This window comes from Balaenoptera physalus (genome assembly GCF_965194825.1).
Source record: "Balaenoptera physalus genome assembly, chromosome: 2".
Taxonomy (NCBI): domain Eukaryota; kingdom Metazoa; phylum Chordata; class Mammalia; order Artiodactyla; family Balaenopteridae; genus Balaenoptera; species Balaenoptera physalus.
Window position 1 is genome coordinate 129,570,025 of NC_138883.1, and position 22,490 is coordinate 129,592,514.

At 46.9% G+C, this 22,490-nt stretch overlaps 1 protein-coding gene and 1 long non-coding RNA gene across 12 annotated transcripts in view; one reads left to right on the top strand and one right to left on the bottom strand.

Moving 5' to 3' along the window:
• ADAMTS17 (ADAM metallopeptidase with thrombospondin type 1 motif 17) overlaps window positions 1-22,490 on the top strand; it is a 373,038-nt gene that overhangs the window by 324,247 nt on the left and 26,301 nt on the right. For all 11 annotated transcript variants that reach the window (XM_082448431.1, XM_082448437.1, XM_082448441.1 and 8 more), the window contains 2 exons: window positions 2,260-2,464; window positions 6,471-6,623. In XM_082448431.1, coding sequence (XP_082304557.1) covers window positions 2,260-2,464; window positions 6,471-6,623 — 358 coding nt within the window. The remainder of the gene's footprint in view (window positions 1-2,259; window positions 2,465-6,470; window positions 6,624-22,490) is intronic.
• The window catches only part of LOC309654486, a 551,553-nt gene that overhangs the window by 313,576 nt on the left and 215,487 nt on the right, over window positions 1-22,490 (bottom strand). The gene's annotated exons all lie outside the window — the stretch shown is intronic.

The window sequence follows — 22,490 nt, forward strand, 5'->3', positions numbered from 1 at the left end:
CTTGCTGCTTTCAGATCACATCTGGACCATTCTGTCCATGACAAATCTGTCCATTTTAAGAACAGTAGTGACTGATTAGAGACTTACAATGGATTGAGAGTCTGCAAATTATTTTGATCAAGAGAAGAGAAAACTTAAAAGGGGAACAAAATGGGTAGAATTTGGTTTGATTCTTTCGGTGATGTTTAAGCAGTTGTCAGGTACTGAAATGGGAGCAAGGCTGCATGCATGTGGGAAGTCTCCATTTCCCACCAAGGAAACACAAAATAATGGCAATACTAGTTATGTTATAGGGCTTATGTATGCCAGGTGCTGCCATAAGCAATTTGCAGGCAGTATGTTACTTGTCCTCATATCCCGAGGCCAGCACTGTGTTTCCATCCCCCGCAGCATGAGCAAGGGGTCTGACAAGAGGAGCTTCACTAGAGTTAGTCCCTGGGCCGTGAAGGGCCGAGTGATGAGCTCTGCCAAGGGGACTGGAGATGAGCTCTAGATGAGGTGGCCTGAGCTTGCCCCAATGGACAAGGAGAAACCATGTCGGGATGGAGGGAGGGGCCTGGGTAGCCCCATCTTCTCAACATTTAGTCCAACACCTCCACTACCCCCAGCTGGTTCAAGCCACCCTTATCTCCCACCTGGACCATTGCAGTAGCCTCCTCCCCACTCTCCCTGTTGCCATTGTATATACACCCATTGTAGGCTGGTAGCCACACAGAGTCAGGGTGGCCCTGGAAGGCGTGTCTTCCTTTCTCCAAACCCTCCAGGACTGCATCTCATTCAAGCAAGAGCCACAGCAGCCAGCCAGGCCCTGCATAATCTCCCCCTGCTCCCTCTCATGTCCCTCCCTCTCCTGCTCACCCCCTCCCCCAGCCACACTGGACTCCCGGCTGCCCCTCAGCCCTGCCAGCACACCCCTCCACCAGGGCCTTTGCACCTGCTATGCCCTCTGCCTGCAAGTCTTCTCCCACAGAGCACAGGGCTTATGCCTCACTTCCTTCCAGTCGCTGCCCAAATGCCAGGCCATCCTTGCCACCTTGAATAAAATAGTGCCAACCCCCCTCATCTCCTTGCTGGTCTGCCCTGTGCTGCATTACTTTTCTCTAAAGCACTTACTATGGTGTGGCATATTCTCTCTGCATATATGTTATATACACTCTATTACATTATATTGTATTCTGTTGTACATTGTTCATCCGTTTACTGTTTGTCCTCATTAGAATAGGAAGACTCAGAGGGCAGGGCTTTGTTTCGTTCACTGCCTCATCATCAGAACCTAGATGTTTCCAAACAGTGGGATGGCCTCATCAGATTTGGTTTCAGGTGGGATTTAGGACGATTCTGACTGATGTGAGAACTGAGTGGTTATCAGGGCTGACCATCCAGATGGAGCTGCTTTGTCAAGTAGTGAGCTCCTGGGAGCTGGGAATATTTGAGTCTCGTCCACGAACCAGAGCACAGAGAGTCTTTAAAAGGGCATTCAAAGCCCTGTTTGTGTCCTGAGAAATCATCATTCCCAAACTGCCTAGCCCCTTTCCAACACCCTAAGGCCAACAGAGACCTGACAGAATTGGGATCATTGAAATATTAGGTAGGTAGACAAAGTCTTAGTTGAGCACTTTCAGCTGATGGCCTCAGCAGCCTAGTCTTCCCATGGCCCACAGGTTGCCTCCTCGAGAATGACAGTCCCCACTCAGGAGGGCCCGCCACCCTTTGGAAAGCAGGGAGTCCTGATGTGTTTAAGCTGGGACTGGGGTGTCCTTTGGCGAGGGCTGTGCCAGTCAGCTTTTGCTGCAGTGACAAACAACCCCAATATCTCTGTGGGGTACAACAGCATCATGCTATTACAGAGCCCAGCAGTCAGGCAGCCCCTGTATTGGACCTGCTGTTCTCATGGCAGAGGACAGGAAGAGTGAGAGACAAACCACATAGTAACTCAAAGCTTCTGCTGGGATGTGGTCAGTTTCGTGTCCACTCACACCCCACTGAACAAAGATGGCACAAGACAGCAAGAGGGGGACGTAGGGACAATAAGTCAGTCTGCCGTTGTGGTGGGGGGCGGAGGGGGGCAGTTGCAGAAAGATTTCTGTACTGAGTAGGCCACTGAACCACTCTACTCAGATAGCTCTGATATTCTGGAATTATTTCCAAAGCCGACTGCAAAGCTGAGTCTGTCTCCTTCCCTCCCACAGCAGGCCCACAATTCCACCATCTGTCTGGAAGGCCCTTTGTTCTCTCACTGTCTTTTCTCTTTCCGGGTAGGTGGGTGGCAGGCCCGTGGAGCCCCTGCTCAGCGACCTGTGAGAAGGGCATCCAGCACCGGGAAGTGACCTGCATGTACCAACTGCAGAATGGCACACACGTCGCCACTCGGCCCCTCTACTGCCCGGTGCCCCGGCCATCGGCAGTGCAGAGCTGTGAAGGCCAGGACTGCCTATCCATCTGGGAGGCGTCAGAGTGGTCACAGGTGGGTGCCTGGGCTGCCGCCAGTACTGAAACCACCACCAGGGCCTCAGGGCCTTGTCTGTAGCGACCCCAAAATGGTTCCTTTCCCTCCCTGCTGTTTTTGACACACCCTCACGTATCACAGTCCTAGCCAGACCCCAGAGCAGCTCAAAGCCATGTTCTAAGTCACATATTCTCAAATTCCATCAGAGATATCAACGTGGCCAAAAAAACATGGATAGTGTGTTTTTTTGATAATGTATATCACAGTACTGTTTGGTCCCATTTCCTGTGAAAATTCTCATGTAAATATAGATGGATGGATGGATGGATGGATGGATGGATAGATGCATAGGAGATAGGTAGGTAGGCAGGTAGACAAATAAACACCTTTTAATCTCTTTTGTGCACTTTGGAACTGTAGGGTGGTCAGATTGGGAAGGTGGTTTCAAAGGCTTCCCTTCAGTTCCATGGCAGTCTTTGTGGAGCTGCCTTTGCAAGAGGCAGGAAGATGTTGGGAAGGACAGCTTTTAGTGTGTGAGTCGGTTACAAATCTCATGCCATAAAACATTTTGGAAAGAGGTCAATTAAGCCTTAATTTTTAACTTTGAAGACTGATCCTAAAAATATTTTATCTTCGGTAATATCATCCTTCAAGGCTTGGCATTGAGTTTGCATTAATGATTTTGATTGTTTGGCTATGAAACAAAAAAAATAGCTGAATAAAGGGCAAGCTTCCCTCAGGTCCTCCATCAAACGTGTTCTAGGAAAGTCAGAAAGGCTAAATCCAAGACACTCTTCAGTGTGGAAAATATTTTTAAAGTTCCTTTTTATTGCCAAGCAGTTGGAATTATTTTGAATAAGAAAGTATTCAGCCCGTTTTTAATGAACGAAAAGTCTGCCTTTGGCTGCTCTAAAACTGAGTTTACGTTTTAGGCAGATCTTGACGTGTACCCATTTAAAGACAGGCATTTTTTGCCTATCCTTTAAGATATTTTAGGAAAAGGACAGAGTTTTAACATTAAAAAATTGTTTTTCTTTACATGTACCTAGGTTAACAAGTTTAACATTCAATGGACTTTTGGGGAGGGGGATGCCTGCTAGAAGGGTAGGGGCAGGTGTGCAGTCTCTCTCCCTTGCCATGAGCCTTAGGGCCTTGATCACCTGGTTCTTAATCCAAACAAGATTTATGCTTTATCAGATCAAAACCATAAATTTTCCATTTATAGGTCTCTTATGGGGGAAAAATGCCTCCTTAACAAAATAAACGAGGCTGACATAATCAACTATCATTACAGTATTGAAGAGCACCATTTTGGAAAGTGTGAGACAATTGGAGCAAGATTTAAAGAAATATCTCCATCCCTATTCCTATATCTATGTGTTGCCTAATCCTAATCCTGAAATAGTATCCACACCAATCAGTCTAATTCTGGCTCAGCTCAGGCTCAAGAAAAATGCTTTTTTCTAAACATTTGACTCAGAATCAAATCTTTCCTCCATGAGGTGCTCACAAAACTGGTATTCCTTCCACTTTTCCAAGTACAGAAGCCCCTCTAACATTTCTTCTTCTGGAAACGAATGGGTTTAAATTTCTCGTGGGTGAGTTTTTATTGATGGTCTTGCCTGTATTCAGCCAGCAGTGTTGATCACTGTCACCACTACTCCCCAACTTCTTCCCAACTTCATTAGAATGAGGAAAAAAATATTGAGGAGGAAGCAAAAGGTAGCAACTCTCTCCTGTCCTCGACTTCTTGTTCCCATCCCTGGATCAGAAGCCAAGAGAGAAGCCGAACATCACCCTCCTAGGTCCCTTCCAAGGTGACCCCAGCCTGCAGCACTGCCCTTCCTGAAGGCTTCCAACCAATAGGCTGCTGGTCAAAAGGGGTCAGGCCAGGGCTTGGTCAAGAAATAGGCTGGATATTGAGGGTTTAAAATTCGAGGGAAGAGGCAAGGAACACAGAGTAGAGAGAGACCAAGCAGGAACTCAAGCAGAAGTGGTGAGTAGGCCCCTAGTTGCAGAAGGAGCCAGTGGTATGGGTGCTGGTGCCAGGGAGGAGCCCGTGAGGCAGACGGTGAGTGTGGAGCTGATGAAATGGTCAGAAAGCATTGCCACATAGAGAAGCAGAAGGATGGGCCTTCAGTGCAGTAACCCAGGGGTTCCTGCAGCAGCCCTCCAGGCCCCACCCATCCTGCCCTGGGAGGCCCTGTGGGTAAAGCCTGCCAGGGACTGATTCCTTGCATTCGAGGTCCCTTTATTTTATTTTTTTAAATTTTTAAAAAAATATGTTTTATTTATGTATTTTTGGCTGCGTCAGGTCTTAGTTGCAGCATGCAGGATCTTCATTGCAGCATGTGGGATCTTTTGTTGCAGAGTGCGGGCTCTTTGTTGCAGCGCACAGGCTTCTCTCTAGCTGTGGCATGTGGGCTCCAGAGCATGCAGGCTCAGTACTTGTGGCGTGTGGGCTCTGTAGTTGTGGTGCGCAGGCTCCAGAGCACGTGGGCTCTGTAGTTTGCGGCACGTAGGCTCTCTAGTTGAGGTGCGCAGGCTTAGTTGCCCCACAGCATGTGGGATCTTAGTTCCCCGACCAGGGGTTGAACCCACGTCCTCTGCATTGGAAGGCAGATTCTTAACCAATGGACCACCAAGGAAGTCCCTTTAAAACCCACACAGAAGATCAAATACATGAGCTCTCCCAATTCCCCCCAGGTTATACCACAACCACCTGTGAAGCATGTGTATTTCTTCTAAAACAAACCAGTCTAAATTAGTCTCAAAAAAATAAATAAATAAGAACAGGACCTGCAGATGGAGAGCTAGGTTGAATTCATAGGGAAAATAAAGCTAGATAGCATTTTGAGGTAAATGTTAATAACAAATAAAAAGAATGACATTTGTCCTTTATGTGCATTTTTTCAGTGGACATAGTGGAACTTCTTAAAAGTCAAGTTTGTTGCAGCTCAAGAAAAATCACTGCTATAGCCTCCCATATTTTTGGTAAATCAAGCAAGTGTAAAAACAGAAGTTAGAGTTGCTGGGGCTCCATTTGTCCTACTACAGCTGGTGGGGACCCCCCCATGGTATCTCTGGGACCCAGCTGCTGGGAGGAAATCCCCCTCAGAATTTCCTCAGGCAGCGTGGGTCTCTTCGTGTCAGTGCATTTGGTGGAATCCAGCCTTCAGCCCACCATCTCTGCGTGCTACGTATTTGCTTCCACGGTAGAGACTAGGCTTCGGCACACAACAAATCAGAGGGTGGGCTCCCCAGGTTCCCAGGCCATGTCACCTATGCTTGCTGGTCAAGTCAGTCATGTTCTCCCAAGGTCAAGGGTCCACTCTTCCTTGTGCTTTGTTTTGAGGTGGGTAAGCACTCAGCACTCACTCTTGCAAGCCAGGCACCTTCCCTCCCCAAGCCCAGGCGGTAGGCTGGGAACACTCCAGGAACAGGCTCCAGACCCACCCCTAAGTCTGCCATGTTTATGCCCTGTCACCCCTCCATCTCTTGTCACTGTTTCTGTGGATCTTGCTGCCTAAGGGCATGGGAATCTTGAGCTCTCAGGGCTCACGCATCATTTGTCACCCCTCAGACACTATTCAGGTCCCCTCCCCACACCATCTCTTGCTATGTTTCCCAAGAAGAAAAATAGCACAGGGAATATTGCCCTGTTACCATTCTTGGCATTCACATTAAAACCATCGCTAGAGCTCTCTGCAGGGCTTGCCAGCCGCCTTATGTCAGAGTCACCTGTGGCTTTGCTTTCCATCTCCTCCTTTTCTCCCCTGAACTGATGCCTTTGCCCCAGGCTGGCTCAGCACGGGTACCTGGAGGCCAGCTGGGAGGAGCCAGCTCGGACCATGTGCATAAGACTCTAAAAGACCAGGAGCTTTTTGAGGACAGAAACATAGCATCCTCATCCTTGCATCCTCAGCACTGGGTCTGGTACATGGTAGGTACTTAACAGATGTTCAGGTGTTGATGGACTTGACCAGATTGGACTGGATTCAGTCTCCGGAATGGTATCTTGCAGTGTTCTGCCAGCTGTGGTAAAGGGACAAAGAAACGAACTGTGACATGCACCAACTCGCAAGGAAAATGCGATGCATCCACGAGGCCGAGAGCTGAGGAGCTCTGTGAGGACTACTCTGGCTGCTACGAGTGGAAAACAGGGGGCTGGTCCAAGGTGAGTGCGGTATGTGCGCTTCCATCCTGCCCTGGGCAGCATGGGCGACTCAAGAGGCGGGAACTCAGCTCTGTCACCGTGGGCCCCAGTTTAACAAGGTGGTCCCAGTCTCACCAGGTGAATTCACTTTCTCTCCCAACTCTGCACCTGCTGGTGACCCCACACGGTGTGCATTCAGAAGGGCACTGAGTGCCCCCAGAGCAGGAAGGGGTGCAATGGGTGCCAGTCTGGGACCCGTGCATCCTGCAGTGGGCTTGGCCACCCAGCCATTGAGAGAGCCTCAATGGTGGGAGTCTGTCCTCAGGCAGATGCAGAGGGGGCTGTGGGCAAATAGCACTTCATTGTTTCCAGGGCCCTTGGACAAGGGCCTGGAGGATGCAGGAGGAGAAAGGGCCCTTGGGGTGAGGACTGACTACAGCATCTCCCAGAGCCTTGGGGCAAGAGAGTTAAACAGCATTTAAGTGAACAGCATTCGTTCTCTGCTGTTTAACCCTTGCTTTATTCATTCACCTGATATATTTGACCCATACCTGAGATAGATACCATTGTCACCCCTGAAAACCATCCAGTGGGTCTTCTAGAACCTTTTCCCAAACACTGTAAAATTTCTGATGTCTGATTTTCTGACGAAAATTTCCAACGAGAGCCTAGAGTGTGTTTGTTTCCTTTTGGTCTCAGCAACTGGAAGCTCCCCGTTTGCTTCTCTTGATATCTGTGCTCGAAGGCTGCACACTGGCAGCCTGAGAGCCGCTGGCTTTATGTGGCCTGTGCAATATCTGAAACAGTTTGGAATTGATTGCTAACATTCAAAAATGGGAAAATTTCACCTGAAAATCTGGATTTGGGGCTTTCTACAGAAATCTGGCAACATGGCCTATATCCACACGTGGCCTTTGTGACCTGGGGCCTAGCAGGGGCGGGTGCATCTCCCCAGGCTGCAGTCCTCCAGCTCCCCTGGCTCCTTCAGCCACTTTATGCTTTAATTTACCTGCCTGGCCAGGCAGAATAATGTTGCCTGGATTCCATAGTCCGGGTGTGAATTAGAATAAAGCTGTCATTATACTTGAGGGGTCTTTGTGGTCACACCCTAAATGCAGCCTGTATTAGTAAAGGGTGACTCCCGTGGCCACAGGTGTCCCTGGGCAGAGAGCAGAGGTGAGGGGGAGGGGTCAGCTCAGGCCTGGGCTGCACGGACCCGTGGGGGTCTGGGGCCCCAGCATTGGTTTCTCTTTGCAGTGTCCCCTGCGCGGCCCAGCACCAGCCCTCTCCTGTGAGGGTGCTTATCCCCATTTTACAGAAGAGGGAGCAGAGGTTCAGAGAGGTTAAGTGACTTGGCCACTCCTCTCTGACAGAATCCAGGCTTCTGAACCCCAATTCAGAGCTCTGTCCACATGGTGGACACAGAGCGAGGGCTCCAGAGTCGCCGTAATGGGGTGGTGCCCTGCAGATGGGCGTTGCCTAGGTTTCTCCAGCCTAATCGTTCTGGTTTTTAGGACCAGGTGGACACTTTTATTTTCCTAAATGCCTTGAACTTCCTGGTCCTGGAAGCAGCAGAACGTCCAAGGAAGGGTGTGAATAGTGCCTGAGGAGTTCGATGCAGCACTTGGCCCCCTCCTCAGCCGAGGACGTGGGCACACATTCTGGCAAACTCCACCCCCCAACACAGCCCCTCGGGCATGGCTTCCAGGAAAATAGAGCCTTTAGCTGGCCTTCCTCTTCCTAGCCAGCCGAGGAGAATAATACCTCCTGGCCTTCAGGACAGTAGGGCTTTGGAAGGCCACAGTGCCTGCTTTTGCCACAGCCAGCTTAATCAGCTATCCCTGGAAGCAAGAACAAGAAAGATCAAGGGCATGTACAGATTTGGGCTGTTGTCAGGGGTTGGCATCCAATGGCATCCAATCAGTGTGCATCCAGCCTTTGGGGCGAGCACTGGGCCTGAACTGGTGCCAGCTGCTCCCCCCCAAGCAGGTCTGGCCAGAGCCAGGGCCCAGGGCAGACTAGTTCTTCCCGGCCAAGAACTGCAGGGACACTGACGTGGAAGGCAACGTGTGTGTATATATGTGTGTGCACGTGTGCACACACTGGGAACAAGGGTTGGCGGTGGTGGGGACTGCATAGAACTGAACCTAGAGACCCCACCCCAGCTGTTCGCCTCACTGCCACTGCCTTCTTCAGCCGCCATCACTGGGTAGGCTGGCACGCCCCCCACCCCCACCCCAGCACAGCAGTAGAAATCTGTCCGTTGCTTTTCCCTGTGCCTGCTCTGGAGAACTGGGACGGATACCGGTCCCATGGGGCCCTTATCCTCACTCACTGGGTGACCAGGCTGCCAGAAGTGGATTCCAGAGGATGGATCTTCCCCTGACATTTTCACTTGTTCAGACTGGATTTGCTTTCTGATTGATGTGTTATTTTTGCTGTGCCCTTGTCACACAATTGGGATCAGTGCACTTTTAAACCAATCATCGTGAATGACCCTCCTGTAACCAGCATCCAAACCTCCCACATGCCAGACTTTGAAGGTAGCAAACAAGTTGCCCAAAAGGAAAGTAGAAAGAAGTCTGAACACTGTCAGATTTCCAGTGTATCTGGACACTTTGACATCTTCCTTCCAAGCAATCTCCTATCACTTGGCCCTAAGGTGCTGTTGAGAAAGATAAGCCTATCTCCAGGGAGATGATGGACAGGCCAGCCCAAAGACAGGCAACACAGGTGCTGTCCTTCACTTCCTGAAGTGAGAAGGACCAAGCATCTCTCGGGAAGGGTCTGGCATCCAGCCCTTTCTGTAGCTGGGTAAGGGTGCCTGAGAACAGCACCAGAACCTTGCTGAGGCAGGACAGGCTTGGAGGGGATTTGGAGCCCCTTCTCCCTCCCCCAGCCTCGGCAAATGGCTGAACCCTAACCAGGATCCCATCCGAGAGACCGACTTCACATTCCCAACCCTGCTGAGGGCAGTATTACTGCTCTGCTCTGTTTGGAAACTGCCATGCAGCTGCCTGCCCTCCTGGGATATTAGCTAGTTCCAGATCTGGGCGAATCATTGTTTTTTCCCACTAAATGCTGGGCCCATGTATTCAACCTGGGGGTGGGGTGTGGAGGGAGGTGTCACTGAAACTGGGAGAGGAGGAAATCACATTTCTTTCTAAGACAGAGTGTCTTTTAATCAGAAATTGAGATGTTTCAGTTTCAAGACCAGAGGCATTAATCACCACTGAAATGATGGGATGTTTCTAATTAGAAACAAATTATTCTGGAGGGATTATAATAGATGGTGTTTTTAAAGAAAACCATTGGCTCTCTGTGTTAAGAGTATGGCGTTCCCTTTTACAGAAAAGATCAAAAGTGGCCGTTGACTTCCTGGTGCCAGTGGAGGTCCCCTGGAAGGGGACTGGCCTCACTTGCAAGGCCTAAGTCAAACCCCAGATGTGCCCCTCATACCTGAGCCCCAGCACTTCCCAGAGGCCTTAGGAGATCAAATGAAGCCATAAGCATGCACGTACCTGTAGCTGCAGAGCCCTAAGAAGAAGCCAGGGAGAGCCTCCCATTCAAACATGGCTGTGTCGGTGCATTCCCAGGACTGCTGTTAGATGCCTTACTGTGTTGTGGGCAGAGATGGGGGCTCAAGTTCCATGGTCTCAGAAATGAACAGACTTTGTGTCACTGGGGGGGGGGGGGGCTTGTTCGAGAAAGCTTTCAGCCCCAGCACCACTTCTGAAGCCTGCACTTGCTTTGGTGGGGATTGACCCCTCCCCCCAACTCTGCAAGGCTGGGCAGCCAACCTGGCTGGGGCACCCACTTGCTGTGGGCCTGCAACCAAGTCACTGTGATTCAACCAGCATTTCCTGAGCTCCTGTTGTGTGCCAACCTGTGCTGAGCACTGAGGGTACAAGAGTGGACAATGACCCAGCCTAGATACAGACAGGTGGAGCCAGCTGCAGACACCAGGCCACGCTAAGTCCCACTGGGCAGGTACAAATGCAGCCCCTGCCAGGGGCAGCCCCAAACAAGGGTGCTGGTGGAGAGTGATGCTACTTCTACTGGGATCAGTGACAGTGGCCCTGACATTCACCAGTGCTTTAGAATTTATAAAGCACTTTCACTCACATTCTCCCATTTGACCCTATCCCCATTTTACAGGTGAAGAAACTGAGGCTCAGAGTGGTGACGTAACTTTTTTCTTGAGGTCACACAACTAGTAAATGGAAGGGCTAGAAGTCTGGTCCCTGCCTTTTGGCTCTTAATCCACCTTTCCTTCAGGTACATAATAATGTCAGAGGCTTAGGTTTCTAATTTGAAATGGGAAGTAGATGAACTGTTATATGCCTCAGGTCTAACCATCATAGGCATAAGTTTGTTGTAAAGTCAAGTATTTATCTACTCTCTCTCCAGCCCACCAATCAAAACCTTCTCTCCCAAGGGCTTTGTATTAATCATTTACACTGTAGTATAAATCTGTTGTCTCTATAGGAGATCATGCATGTTGTCTCCTCTTATTTGTGAAATAAAAAGTTGAGTCCTTAATAAAAGAAACTTGAGCATCCAAGAGCAAACATAAGAGGCACTGGGGACATCAGGGCCCTTTTCTGGGATTGTGAAACCATACAACACAGGCAGTCAGCACTCTGCATGCAGATAGGGATCAGCAAATCCTCCATTCCGTACTACTCTTGGGAGTGTAAGCAACAGTGAAAAGAGGGTCATCAAGCTTCAGTACTTTTCTGAGTAGGGCAGGAGGGAGAGGGGGCAGATACCCCCTTGGTCTGGAGCATTTTGTGTGGGTGAACAGAGCCTGCCACTGGGTCATGGAGTTAAAGTCCAGGGCCCACACCTGCTCAGATGAGAGAAATGAACTTGTTGTAGAGCGGTGGGGTCCCCAGAAATTGCCAGGAGAGGTGCCTGCATGGGAGTGAACTGAATGCAGTTGACGTGGGTATTTTTCAATAGTAAATTCTACAGTGTATGTGGTCCGGGGTTGCATCCTCAGATGCAGAGGAACTGGAGATATGGAGGACCAACTGTACATTACACTTAGAATAACTCCCGAGTTGTTCAAGGGTCAGCTGCAGTCTAAAGGCCAATGCCTTTGCCCCCTCCATTTCCCTGCTGCCCCTCCATTCACCTAGTGTCCTTCCTCAAATCAGCTGCCTTTGTGTGGAATGAGAGATCAGAGAGTGGGGATGCCTCCCCCACATGCCAGTCTAGGTTTTAACCACTGCCTAGACATGACCATTGAATCAGAGAAGCTGTCATCCCTAAGGAACACTTTGGTTTCAACACACGCTGTCAGCGACCTCAGAGCAGGGCACATGGTCAGGACAACACAGGTGCACGTCCCTGCTCTGCAGTGACCTCATCTAACCTTGAACCAGCATCATTCTCTGTCAGATGAGTTTAGGGGTACCTGCCTCCTAGGGCATCCATATAAAGCACTTAGTGCAGTGCTTGGCGTAGGTGCTCATTTTTATCATCATCTTCTTCACCATCATCATCCAGTACAGTCACAGTTCTCTTATCTCTGATCAGAATCGCATTTCTTATACAGGCCTGTAAAATATTTATGTCATAGGAGATGAGTTCTTTGAATGTGGTTTGGACCCCATGAAACAGCGCGTGCCCTGACCTGGGGCTCCGCGTGATGACAGCATGGCTCAGGGCAGGAGACGGTTGTGCAGCATTTGCTGGGCACGTAGGCCATCCTTCTGCAGCAGGGGGGAAGGGTCTTTCAAACAGTCTCTGATAAGCTGGGAGAGCTAAGTTACGAAACTGGTGGCAGCTCCTGCCTGAGGGGAGGCAGTGAGACAGCTCCTGTAGCCCCCTCTGTGCTCCTGGCGCCCATCTGAAACAAGAAGCAAGAGCTCTTGGGATAGCCAGCCCTTGCAGGTCACGGGGGGTCACCTGGGCCTTCTGGTTCCCGGACTATAACGTTCCAACCAGAACCTGTAGGACAGCAGGCTGCGAATTCAGAGAGTTTGAGGGGAATCCAAAGCTAAGGCTGAGGATAGGATTCAAGGATTTGAGGATTTCAAAAACAGTTTGAAAGAAAGTATGAGTTGAAGGGGGAAGGGGTGTGTGTGTGTGTGTGTCTAAGAAAGCATTTCCAATTTCAAGGCTGGAGCAAAGACGGTGGGGATTTTCATCACTGTTTAAGCCTACTATTTCAGGTTTCAACAGCTTCTGAGATTTGCATTGCTCATGCCAAGTTTTGGGGGGAAATCTGTCAAAAATGCTTTTGGGGAGCTTTTGACATTTTACCAGCCCAGTACCTTTCAGACACGAGCAGAAAATGAAGTTCCCGTAGGGGGTTCCCTGCCCCCCTGACTGTCATGCGGGGCTGTCCCGTGCTGCCCCTCAGAGGCAGGCTGGCCCCTCGGAGGGTGGCTCTGTGAGAGCGTAGGGTGGGCACACTGCGCAGTGAGGATTCATCTTTGCATTATTTCACCCTAACCCTCTTCCTGCTCACCCCAGAGCCTGTGCAGGGAGCCCCTGCCTGTCCTCCACTCTGTAGGAGCCAGCGCTCATGTGTGTATTAAACATTCCTGTCACGTTTTCCTCTTCCCAAGATTTTTACAACTTCCTTTAGCTAATTCTCAAAACATCCCTTTGGAATCTGGCGTCATTTATAGTCGTGATTTTACAGCTGGGTGGATTTTACCATGCCGTGGTGGAGCGTGTCATCAGGACTGGGCCTCCACATGGTGACAGAGGCCTGGTTCCTCCCTGCTGGAGAGCCGTGTGGCCCCAGAGGAGTGCAGGCCTCTGGGCAGCAGCCGGGATGGGAGGCCCGGGGGCTACATCACGGGGAAGACCGTGGACCCTCTGAGCCTCACGCTCTGCCTCTCTGCAGGTGGTGCTGTGCCCTGCAGACACTATTCCTGCAGTCAGTGCACATGTATTCTGCACCTACTGTGTTCTGAGCGCCCGGCCCTGCCACAGCAGCTGTTAGTGTGAAGATTAATGAGGACTCATGAGAATGGGTGTGAGCCCAGTGCCCGGCACCGGGAGGCAGGCAAAAGGTGGACCTGCTGCTGTTACTACTACCCTCACCACCATCATCATCATCATCGCCACCCGTGGGATGGGTGGCAGGTCCCCAGACCTTGTGTGTGATGTGCAGCTGCAGGCACTTGCTGGAGAGGGGGCTGCACTTACTCCAGGTCACCTGGCAAGGAGCTTTCCTGGCGGATTTATTACTGCTCCATTTTGTCTTGGTTTCCTGAGTCTCGGGGAACCACATTAAATGTTAATGTCATGAGTGGCTTGAAAAAACTACCCAACAGTGACAGTGTGCTTTAAAGAAGACCAGATCTGTTTTTTAATACATCTATTTGCTTAGATTTTAAAAGCCTGAAAAATGGCTTCACAGCGATGCTTGGGGCTAATTCGATGCTATCAGGAGACACTGCCGTCTCCTCACTGTTGAATTAAAGTGGAGGCTGAGGGGAGGCCGACAGAGGTGAGATTCATTGTCTGTGCCTGTGCTACCCTTAATGCAGCGAGCTCAGGTTACAGGAGGATGCAGTGTCTTCAGGGCCAAATCAATCTCTAATTGTGCTCCTGGCAAATGTGGATGTCCACACCTGCCTGGTGACCGGCATGGCAGCCCAGGGAGGGCTAAGCAGGCCAGGTGACTCAGGGCACCTTCCTGGGCTCCAGGGACCCCCGGCCAGCTCTCTCTGCTCTCGGCCCTACGCTGACTGTTGTTAATAATAGTAGCAGCGTTTGTCCATCCCAGACTTCCTGCTAGGCACCTGCTCTAAGCTGTCTCTAATCCTGGAAATCATCCTGCAAGAAAGGTTTTATTATCCTCAAGCTACAAATAAAGAAGCTGGGGCTCGTATAGGTTAAGTAAGTTGCCCGAGGTCACACAGCTAGTAAAGGGGGATGCAGCATACTGACAGGCCTGTCCTGTTGCCACTGCACTGTCCCTGCTGAAACTCCGGCCAAGGAGTGGGTAGTTATGCATGGATTTTAGGCCAGGGGCAGGCTAGGCACCAACTCGGCTCAAATGAAAATGCAGCAGGCCTGGAAGGTGGCAGCTGCACCAAAGGGTCATTGGTGGAATTTTCCACTTTTGTTTTTAATTACATAGGTAATTCTATCTTGCTTGGGAAGACACAGAAGAGAAAAACTAGTCCTACAAAACCAGATGACAGCACAGTAAATTTTTTTAATTGTTTGTCTTCCCAACTTTTATATAGGTACACACACACACACACACACACACACAGGTATTGGAAAAAATGGGGTGGTTTCTGTACGTGCTACTCTGTAACCTGTCTCCTCACCTGACGTTCTGAAGCAGCCTCTGTGGGGCTGGCTCAGACACCGTTCTTAGGTGGCTAAGCAAATACCCGATATTCTCAAAGGTTCTTCCAAGTGAGCACAAGCCATTCACAGCCCAGAGCTGTGTGAATGGCAGCCCCCAGGACTGCAGCTAAAATTCTGCAAAACCTAATCCCAGGGGCAGAGTTTGCAGGGTCTCACATGGCCCCGACAGCAGCTGAGGGTCAGCCCCAGCCTCTCACCTGGCCCAGCCCTGCCTCTCAGAGGTGTTGGAAAGCCATGAGGACAGACGCTTGAGTCTCTGCAGAAGAACTTTGGAGACACCCTCCGTGATCTCATGAGGCAGTTTTTTTTTACAGACTGAAAAATTAAAAACCAGTGACTCAAGCTAGGAAAGATAATGAAGAAATGGTGGAGCTGGACAGTAACCTGGTTTTTTGATTCGTGGCCTCCCATAGAAGCTCCATCCAGTTCAACCTCTAATTCATACAGGAAGATGGAATTCGGTCCTTGGGATGGGGCAGCTGGGGTCCTGTCCCTCCTCTGCCACTCACTAATCTGTGACCTTGGGCAAGACACTGACCCCCATCAAGCTCAGTGGCCAAGATCAGCCCCTTGGGATGGTTGTCGAATGTTCCACACTGTCATGGAATCCTACAGGTGAGCTCACAGACAGAACAAGCATGCCGCCCGCATAGGCTAGAGGTGTCATGAATGCTCTCCCCCCACCCAACCCCAGAGCATGTTAAACAAGACTAAGAACTTTCAGAGGGGAGACTAGTCTTTGAGGTCACCTCAAACTCTTGAGTTTTACAAGGGTCATTGGTCCTTTCCCGCCAGAGACCTTGTCAATTTTGCATTTGGTTTTAGTAGATCCATCAGATTGAGCCCTTGCTCTGATTTCACATAAATAATAACAACACCTGCAAAAGACATTGAAACCCTACCTGGTGTTCCTGGGCAGGAAGTGACCCAGCCAGGCTAATTGCCCCGCCAGCAGAGTCTGCAGACCTCATGGTCAGGGGGCCCATGGGAGCGAGACCATAGTCCCAGATCCTTCTCTGTTAGCCTGTGCAGAGTTTCCTGGGGACCCAGAAACCCCACCACCACTTGCCCCACCCTGGATGCACCCTTTCTCCAGGACGGACTATGAGGACACGCCGCTCTTCTTCCTGGTGTGTCCCCTACAGCAGGTGGCGCCAGTGAGCCAAGTCAAGATGGGAAGACAAGGGCTGGTAGTGTCTGAAGAGCAGGACACATGGCCCCTTCTTCCCCAAGTGCCCAGTAGTCACAGAAATAAGGCCTCACGTACATGCTTTCCCAGGGAGCAGGGCTTTTTAAAAATTTTACGACCAATTTAGATATAAAAGTCTTTAATGGTGTAGGTGGACTAGTCAAATGCCTACTTAGAATATGTAACTTATTCATGTAGTTGTATTTCATATTTAAAGTTTATATATTATGTTTTAATTTTAAAATATTGCTATTTTCTGTCTTTAGCATATTATGAAGTTGAACCTGATAAAATTCCTATTTCTCTGGGGTCGAAAACGGTTGAATATAAGCAGTTTTGTAAAGGGCATCCTAATATTTGCAGCATCTGTCTTCATCATCACTCACTCCACTATCTGAATCCCCTGTTCAGTTTACCAGAGTGTACAGGGCACTGCCATCCAGGTTTGCTGAGATACTGCCTTTTTTGAATGTGCTGTTCTCTTTGGATATTCCCTTGCAAGCTATGGCATGATGTTGCTCTGGGTTGGCATGACTTTGCATAGGCAAGACTTTGATTTACATTCGTAGGATTTTGCACTGCATTAGGACCCTTGGCCATTTCCTTCACTTACCCTGCTGGTGTGGACCCCCAGTCTCTGGGTATAGCCACTTACCAGATTACTTTTCTTTCTTTTTTTTTTTTGAATTTTATTTTATTCATTTATTTTTTATACAGCAGGTTCTTATTAGTTATCTATCTTATATATATTAGTGTATATATGTCAATCCCAATCTCCCAATTCATCCCACCATCACCATCCCCGCCAGCGCCCCGCTTTTCCCCCTTGGTGTCCATACGTTTGTTCTCTACATCTGGGTCTCTATTTCTGCCTTGAAAACCAGTTCATCTGTACCATTTTTCTAGATTCCACATATATGCGTTAATATACAATATTTGTTTTTCTCTTTCTGACTTGCTTCACTCTGTATGACAGTCTCTAGGTCCATCCATGTCTCTACAAATGACCCAATTTCGTTACTTTTTATGGCTGAGTAATATTCCATTGCATATATGTACCACATCTTCTTTAACCATTCATCTGTCGGTGGGCATTTAGGTTGCTTCCATGACCTGGCTATTGTAAATAGTGCTGCAATGAACAGTGGGGTGCATGTGTCATTTTGAATTACGGTTTTCTCTGGGTTTATGCCCAGTAGTGGGATTGCTGGGTCATATGGTAAATTCTATTTTTAGTTTTTAAGGAACCTCCATACTGTTCTCCATAGTGGCTGTATCAATTTGCACTCCCATCAACAGTGCAAGAGGGTTCCCTTTTCTCCACACCCTCTCCAGCATTTGTTGTTTGTAGATTTGCTGATGATGCCCATTCTAACTGGTGTGAGGTGATACGTCATTGTAGTTTTGATGTGCATTTCTCTAATAATTAGTGATGTTGAGCAGCTTTTCATGTGCCTCTTGGCCATATGTATGTCTTCTTTGGAGAAATGTCTATTTAGGTCTTCTACCCATTTTTTGATTGGGTTATTTGTTTTTTGTAAACTTGAGCTGCATATATATTTTGGAGATTAATCCTTTGTCCGTTGATTCGTTTGCAAATATTTTCTCCCATTCTGAGGGTTGTCTTTTCATCTTGTCTATAGTTTCCTTTGCTGTGCAAAAGCTTTTAAGTTTCTTTAGGTCCCATTTGTTTATTTTTGTTTTTATTTCCATTATTCTAGGAGGTGGGTCAAAAAAGATCTTGCTGGGATTTATGTCAAAGAGTGTTCTTCCTATGTTTTCCTCTAAGAGTTTTATAGTGTCTGGTCTTACATTTAGATCTTTAATCCATTTTGAGTTTATTTTTGTGGATGCTGTTAGGGAGTGTTCTAATTTCATCCTTTTACATGTAGCTATCCAGTTTTCCCAGCACCACTTACTGAAGAGACTGTCTTTTCTCCATTGCATATCCTTGCCTCCTTTGTCATAGATTAGTTGACCATAGGTGTGTGGGTTTGTTTCTGGGCTTTCTATCCCGTTCCACTGATCTGTATTTCTGTTTTTGTGCCAGTACCATATTGTCTTGATTACTGTAGGTTTGTAGTATAGTCTGAAGTCAGGGAGTCTGACTCCTCCAGCTGGGTTTTTTTCCCTCAAGATTGCTTTGGCTATTTGGGGTCTTCTGTGTCTCCATACAAATTTTAGGATTTTTTGTTCTAGTTCTGTAAAAAATGCCATTGGCAGTTTGATAGGGATTGCATTGAATCTGTAGATTGCTTTGGGTCATATAGTCATTTTCACAATATTGATTCTTCCAATCCAAGAACATGGTATATCTCTCCATCCATTTGTGTCATCTTTGATTTCTTTCATCAGTGTCTTATAATTTTCTGAGTACAGATCTTTTACTTCCTTAGGTAGGTTTATTCCTAGGTATTTTATTCTTTTCATTGCAATGGTAGATGGGATTGTTTCCTTAATTCCTCTTTCTGATCTTTCATTGTTAGTGTATAGGGATGCAAGAGATTTCTGTGCATTAATTTTGTATCCTGCAACTTTACCAAATTCATTGATGAGCTCTAGTAGTTTTCTGGTGGCATCTTTAGGATTATCTATGTATATTACTATGTCATCTGCAAACAGTGACATTTTTACTTCTTCTTTTCCAATTTGGATTCTTTTCATTTCTTTTTCATCTCTGATTTCCATGGCTAGGACTTCCAAAACTATGTTGAATAATAGTGGCGACAGTGGACATCCTTGTCTTTTGCCTGATCTTAGAGGAAATGCTTTCACTTTTTCACCATTGAGAATGATGTTTGCTGTGGATTTGTCATATATGACCTTTATTATGTTGAGGTAGGTTCCCACTATGCCCACTTTCTGGAGAGTTTTTATCATAAATAGGTGTTGAATTTTGTCAAAAGATTTTTCTGCACCTATTGCGATGATCATATGGTTTTTATTCTTCAATTTGTTACTATGGCATATCACATCGATTGATTTGAGTATATTGAAGAATCCTTGCGTCCCTGGGATAAATCCCACTTGATCACGGTGTATGATCCTTTTAATGTGCTGTTGGATTCTGTTTGCTAGTATTTTGTTGAGGATTTTTGCATCTATATTCATCAGTGATATTGGTCTGTAATATTCTTTTTTTGTAGTATCTTTGTCTGGTTTTGGTATCAGGGTGATGGTGGCCTCATAGAATGTTTGGGAGTGTTCCTTCCTCTGCAGTTTTTTGGAAGAGTTTGAGAAGGATGGGTGTTAGCTCTTCTCTAAATGTTTGATAGAATTCATCTGTGAAGCCATATGGTCCAGGGCTTTTGTTTGTTGGAAGATTTTTAATCACAGTCTCAATTTCATTACTTCTGATTGGTCTGTTCATATTTTCTATTTCTTCCTGGTTCAGTCTTGGAAGATTATACCTTTCTAAGAATTTGTCCATTTCTTCCTGGTTGTCCATTTTATTGGCATACAGTTGCTTGTAGTAGTCTTTCATGATGCTTGGTATTTCTCTGGTGTCTGTTGTAACTTCTCCTTTTTCATTTCTAATTTTATTGATTTGAGTCCTCTCCCTCTTTTTCTTGATGAGTCTGGCTAAAGGTTTATCCATTTTGTTTATCTTCTCAAAGAACCAGCTTTTAGTTTTATTGATCTTTGCTATTGTTTTCTTTGTTTCTATTTCTTTTATTTCTGCTCTGATGTTTATGATTTCTTTTCTTCTACCAACATTGGATTTTGTTTGTTCTTCTTTCTCTAGTTCCTTTAGATGTAAAGCTAGATTGCTTTTTTGAGATTTTTCTTGTCTCTTTAGGTAAGATTTTATTGCTATAAACTTCCCTCTTAGAACTGCTTTTGCTGCATCCCATAGGTTTTGAATCATTGTCTTTTCGTTGTCATTTGTCTCTAGGTATTTTTTTATTTCCTCTTTGATTTCTTCAGTGATCTCTTGGTTACTTAGTAATGTATTGTTTAGCCTCCATGTGTTTGTGTTTTTTACATTTTTTTCCCTGTAACTGATTTCTAATCTCATAGCATTGTGGTCAGAAAAGATGCTTGATATAATTTCAGTTTTCTTAAATTTACTGAGGCTTGATTTGTGACCAAAGATGTGATCTATCCCGGAGAATATTCTGTGTGCACTTGAGAAGAAAGTGTAATCTGCTGTTTTTGGATGGAATGTCCTATAAATATCAATTAAATCTGTCTGGTCTATTGTTTCATTTAAAGCTTTTGTTTCCTTATTAATTTTCTGTGTGGATTATTTGTCCATTGGTGTAAGTGAGGTGTTAAAGTCCCCTACTATTATTGTGTTACTGTCGATTTCCTCTTTTATAGCTCTTAGCAGTTGCCTTATGTATTGAGGTGCTCCTATGTTGGTATATATTTATAATTGTTATATCCTTTTCTTGGATTGATCCCTTGGTCATTATGTAGTGTCCTTCTTTGTCTCTTGTAATAGTCTTTATTTTAAAGTCTATTTTGTCTGATATGAGTATTGCTACTCCAGCTTTCTTTTTGGTCTCCATTTGCATGGAATATCTTTTTCCATCCCCTCACTTTCAGTCTGTATGTGTTCCTAGGTCTGAAGTGGGTCTCTTGTAGACAGCATATATATGGGTCTTGTTTTTGTATCCATTCAGCAAGCCTGTGTCTTTTGGTTGGAGCATTTAATCCATTCATGTTTAAGGTAATTATTGGTATGTATGTGCCTATTACCATTTTCTTAATTGTTTTGGGTTTGTTTTTGTAGGTCCTTTTCTTCTCTTGTGTTTCCCACTTAGAGAATTTTCTTTAGCATTTGTTGTACAGCTGGTTTGGTGGTGCTGAATTCTCTTAGCTTTTGCTTGTCTGTAAAGCTTTTGATTTCTTCATCGAATCTGAATGAGATCCTTGCCAGGTAGAGTAATCTTACTTGTAGGTTCTTCCCTTTCATCACTTTAAATATATTGTGCCACTCCCTTCTGGCTTGTAGAGTTACTGCTGAGAAATCAGCTGTTAACCTTATGGGAGTTCCCTTGTATGTTATTTGTCATTTTTCCCTTGTTGGTTTTAATCATTTTTCTTTGTCTTTAATTTTTGTCAATTTGATTACTATGTGTCTTGGCATGTTTCTCCTTGGGTTTATCCTGCCTGGGACTCTCTGTGCTTCCTGGACTTGGGTGGCTTTTTTCTTTCCCATGTTAGGGAAGTTTTCAACTATAACCTCTTCAAATATTTTCTCGGGTCCTTTCTCTCTCTCTTCTCCTTCTGTGACCCCTATAATGCAAATGTTGGTGCATTTAATGTTGTCCCAGAGGTCTCTTAGGCTGTCTTCATTTCTTTTCATTATTTTTTCTTTATTCTGTTCCATGGCAGTGATTTCCACCATTCTGTCATCCCAGTCACTTATCCATTCATCTGCCTCAGTTATTCTGCTATTGATTCCTTCCAGTGTATTTTTCATTTCAGTTATTGTATTGTTCATCTCTGTTTGTTTGTTCTTTATTTCTTCTAGGTCTTTGTTAAACATTTCTTGCATCTTCTCAATCTTTGCCTCCATTCTTTTTCTGAGGTCCTGGATCATCTTCACTATCATTATTCTGAATTGTTTTTCTGGAAGGTTGCCTATCTCCACTTCATTTAGTTGTTTTTCTGGAGTTTTATCTTGTTCCTTCATCTGGTACATAGTACTCTGCTTTTTCATTTTCTGTGAATGTGGTTTTCACTCTACAGGCTGCAGGATTGTAGTTCTTCTTGCTTCTGCTGTCTGCCCTCTGGTGGATGAGGCTATCTAAGAGGCTTGTGAAAGCTTCCTGATAGGGGGGACTGGTGGTGGATAGAGCTGGTTGTTGCTCTGGTGGGCAGAGCTCACTAAAACTTTAATCCACTTGTCTGCTGATGGGTGGGGCTGAGTTCCCTCCCTGTTGGTTGTTTGGCCTGAGGTGACCCAGCACTGGAGCCTACAGGCTCTTTGGTGGGGCTAATGGTGGACTCCAGGGAGTACTTCCCAGAACTTCTGGTGTCAGTGTCCTTGTCCCAGCAGTGAACCACAGCTGCCCCGCCACCTCTGCTGGAGACCTTCCAACACTAGCAGGTACGTCTGTTTCAGTCTCCTATGGGGTCACTGCTCCTTCCCCCTGGGTCCTGGTATGCACACTACTTTGTGTGTGCCCTCCAAGAGTGAGGTCTCTTTTTCCCCCAGTCCTGTCGAAGTCCTGCAATCAAATCCCACTAGCCTTCAAAGTCTGATTCTCTGGGAATTCCTCTTCCCTTTGCCAGACCCCCAGGTTGGGAAGCCTGACGGGCTCAGAACCTTCACTCCAGTGGATGGACTTCTGTGGTATAATTGTTCTCCAGTTTGTGAGTCACCCACCCAGCAGTTA